General features: G+C 39.7%; 3 protein-coding genes across 3 annotated transcripts; 2 read left to right on the plus strand and 1 right to left on the minus strand.

The window, feature by feature from the left end:
* Positions 1-30: 30 nt before the first annotated feature.
* On the plus strand, positions 31-360 carry AC631_05887 (uncharacterized protein; the record flags this gene model as incomplete). Its single annotated transcript, XM_015614716.1, has 1 exon — positions 31-360. The coding sequence occupies one exon, from the start codon at positions 31-33 to the stop codon at positions 358-360; it is 330 nt and encodes a 109-aa protein (XP_015464454.1).
* A 104-nt stretch (positions 361-464) lies between these two features.
* Positions 465-1,496, minus strand: STD1 (Std1p; the record flags this gene model as incomplete). The annotated part of the gene is made up of 1 exon (XM_015614717.1): positions 465-1,496. The coding sequence occupies one exon, from the start codon at positions 1,494-1,496 to the stop codon at positions 465-467; it is 1,032 nt and encodes a 343-aa protein (XP_015464455.1).
* Positions 1,497-2,064: 568 nt separating this feature from the next.
* Positions 2,065-3,890, plus strand: NUP159 (FG-nucleoporin; the record flags this gene model as incomplete). The annotated part of the gene is made up of 1 exon (XM_015614718.1): positions 2,065-3,890. A coding segment is annotated over one exon (1,826 nt), but the record flags the coding sequence as incomplete, so codon positions are not given.
* Between the last annotated feature and the right edge of the window lie 70 nt (positions 3,891-3,960).

Genomic DNA, 3,960 nt, shown 5'->3' on the forward strand with positions numbered 1-3,960 from the left:
CAATTAGACTCAGGATCAAAATGGTTCAATATGAAACAGCCAGAGTTGACTCCTAGCATAACGAGAGATTTGTCTATTATTAAACAAAGAAACGCATTAGATCCAAAAAGACATTATAAAAAAGATAAATGGGAAATACCAAAGTTCTTTCAAATGGGCACTGTTGTAGAAGGTAACACCGAATTCTATTCTGCGAGAATGTCTAGACGTGAGAGAGGAAACACTTTAGTTGAGGAAGTCTTAAATGATTCTGATAGAAAGAAATACTTCAAGAGAAAGTATACTGAAATTCAAGATAAAAAAACCAGTGGTGGTAAAAACCATTACAAGAAGGTCAAAAGTATGAGAAAGAAATATTAATATTCTCATTTTGCATTACTAAATTAATATGAATTCATTAATCATGACTATATGGTATAAATATACAAAGTATTATTTAACAAATGTACAGTAGCATTGTGTGATTATTCTTCTAAGCCAGCTCTTTTGAATACATCCAGTCTTACCAGTTCCCATAACTTCTTTTTCTCATCCTTCGATAACTTACCCTTTTTATCCGCCATTTTTAATGATTTCTTAATGCTATCTGATTTCACCTTGTACTCGTAAGCCGTGGTAGCCGCAGCTGCCAAATTAACTAGGTAGTTTCTTATAGCGATCTCTTTGAATTTGAATTTCAAAAAACTCTGATTGTCAGACGACGTGATCGGTGACAGAATACTCAGTTTGGGGGAGTTGATTTGTAGAAGGCGCGATTGCTTGACAGATATTTCCGCTACCGATTTCTTAAACTGATAATCTAAGTTGTGCTCCTGGTAAATATTCGAAGAAAATAACGTATATATCAATTCTTTGTCAGTAATGTGCGGTTGAATTAGGACAAGGTGGCACATATTTGCCAAATCACCCACTATCTGCGGTAATGAATGCGTGGAGTAGCTGAAGTCGGGTATAGACGACACCAAAGGCAAGTGAGTAAGAATCAACTTACATCTTGTCACATTTAAATTCCAATCAATGAGCGACTCCGGGACGTTCTGATACTGGAGCTGTGACCCAAGCGAAATCTTATATAAATCATCGCTATCGTCCATCTCATCCACACTCGTCATAGACCCCCGGCGCATTTTCTCTTGCATTTGTTCATAAAAATAGTTCTCATGCAACGCTATATCGTTGACTAGCTGTTCCACAGAAGTAGAAATGGGCTCCGAGTCCTCTGGTATTGTGGCTGTGGAGCTCGAGTATATCGATGGAGCCGAACGTACAGATCTCTTGTTGCTAGAGAAAACACTTGATGCCAGTGAACGTTGCAGAACGTGATTATGTGAGTTCTTGAACTGTGAAGGTGCCGATCGTATGGACGCTGCACTGGTCGACGTTATCACCAGTGGAGATAATTGCTGATAAATAGCATTTCTGGCGGAATCCTTAAAATGAGATGGTGGAGACGACACCCCTTGGCCGTTTGACCTAGCAAATGGTGATCCAAACATAGCTTTGTACCCTTGTATTGATAACAACTGCTGATTAATAGTGGTTAATTTACGACTGGGGTTCCTTTCGGTGATGAATTTTATCCCGATCACGTGTCGAACCCGCTTTTTTTTTCCAGTACTAATTCACGGAATCATTACCCAATTCTGTTCTTCCGGCTTGTTACCTCTATGTATTTTTTGCTTATGTAGGTAGAAAGTATCGGGCTAACGATTGGTCTGTCTTGCCAATTACAATGGCCACGGTTCCAACGGTCTTTTTAGTCCCGTTTTCAACGACTCGTTGAACGCACTTTCCAAGAGCGTGTTTGGTCCGTTCCTCTGGCCAATTTTGTAGAAAACGACTACTGTATCTCCCTTCTATATTCTCCGTCCCAGATATTTACCATGATACCTTGGTTGTGGTGTGGTTCTTGATTATACCAAACCAGGTTTAAGTATGGGACTGTATATAAGCCAAGATTTTTCCGCTGATGGATTTGTTTTTTTGATCGGTATGGATATGTTAGTTAACTAGATATCAGAAGTTGTAGGTAAAGGTTTGGATATAGGAGATTAGTCGACGAAAATGACTGCATTGCAAGAGACTAGTTCAGAAGACTTAGGTTTCAAGCTTTCGACCAAACCCGAAGGTATCCGCATTTTCAATGATACGATAGATTTTCTGGAAGGAGATAAAAATGATTTGAATTTATTGTCAATTGGGAACTTGACAGGATATTTTGCATGTTCCAATATGACGTCCATAGTTTTGGATAAACTCTCGTTGTTTGAAACGGGAGAGGTTGCAGAGGGGCATGAATTGAGAAGAATTGAAAATTTGACCAATGTATCCCAATTGACGTTCAATAGCGATGAGTCGAAGCTTTATGTGGTTGTGGATGGAAAACTAAAATTTATCGATATGGGGCAGTTCGAAATGTCCCAACTGGAACCTGGAATCCTCAAGGATATCAAAAATATTGAAGACAAATATATACATAATGTCAAGGCGATTCATCCGTCGCCTGGGTCGCCTGATGCTATTGGCTTAATTAATAATTCGGGTGAATTAATCGTGATTGATGCCGGGGTTGCTAGAATATTACATTCTGGTGTTTCTTCGTTTTGTTGGGCTAAAAATGGACAAACGATATATTACGGCACTCCTTCGTCTGCGGATGTGACTGCTGTGTCCACTATCAACGGTGATGTTCAGTTTAAAATTGAAAACTCCGCCGTGTCTGACCCAACAGAAGTCACTTTAATCAGCTTTATCGAATTAGAGTCGAATTTTAAATGGTTTGCTGTTTATGACAGAGGAGAAGGAGAACCAGAAGATCACGAATATCAAATATACATCATTCAAAAAACTGATGAACAAACATATGAATTCTATGAAACTGACATAGCTCCACCATTTGGATCGGTAGCACGTTTTGGTACCTATTACTTACTGTCTTTGTCTAACTGGTCTCCAGGACAAACATTAGTATTTGTTACTTCGTCATTGGCAACTGAAATCAGCACTCTTTTTATGAATGCTGAAGGAAATATTGAGTCTATCACTCAACTAAATGACTCTGATAGAGCCCAATTCCCCATTAACGATGATACTGGTGACGATGCATCGCCAATTGGTCTTGGTCTTGAGTTGGGTTGTCTTGAATATGTTGTTCCAGAACCATGTAGTGGCATTGATGAAGCGAAAGGTTTACCAAGGCTCTGGTGCCTAACACATGAAGGGACGTTAATAAGTTGGTGGATATTTGACGTTCACGGTTTGAAAAATGAAAACGTAAGTCTAGAAAGGGCGCTCGATCATTTAAAGGAGGGAGTAGTGATTGGCTCAACGAAACTAGCTAACGAAAAAGAAATCATCAATGATACCAAGGTATCTAATTCTAATTATTCCGCTAAGTCTAGTGGCGAAAATCAAGAGCAATCTATAAATCAGCCTTCATCTAATCTTCCAGAAGATAAAGTTAGCTTTGGTTCGTCGGGATTCGGCACGTCTAAGGTAGGATCCACTTCATCAGGTGCTGTGCTCGGTTCAACTGGATTTGGTTCAACTGGATTTGGCTCAAGTGGGTTTGGATCCAACTCTTCTAGTACAGGTACTAGTGCGGGTAGTGGTTTTGGTTCTACAGGTTTTGGCTCATCGGGCTTTTCTAAGGTGTCTGAACCGTTAGGGTCAAGCGGTTTTGGAGAATCAAAGAAATCGTCTGGTTTTGGTTCCTCGGGTTTTGGTTCCTCTGGTTTTGGGTCCTCGGGCTTTGGTTCCTCTGGTTTTGGTTCCTCTGGTTTTGGTACCAATATATCTGAATCCAAGAATGATAATAACTTTGGAAATGCCGGGTTTGGCACAAATACCACAAGCTCCAATGGCTCCAAGGCCGCAGGTGGATTTGGAAAGTATTCAAATGCTAATTCACAGAATCAAAGTTCTCCATTTTCGAACTTAGGAAATAAAGAATCTCCATTT

The sequence above is a fragment of the Debaryomyces fabryi genome (assembly GCF_001447935.2).
Source record: "Debaryomyces fabryi strain CBS 789 chromosome Unknown contig00320, whole genome shotgun sequence".
Taxonomy (NCBI): Eukaryota; Fungi; Ascomycota; class Pichiomycetes; order Serinales; family Debaryomycetaceae; genus Debaryomyces; species Debaryomyces fabryi.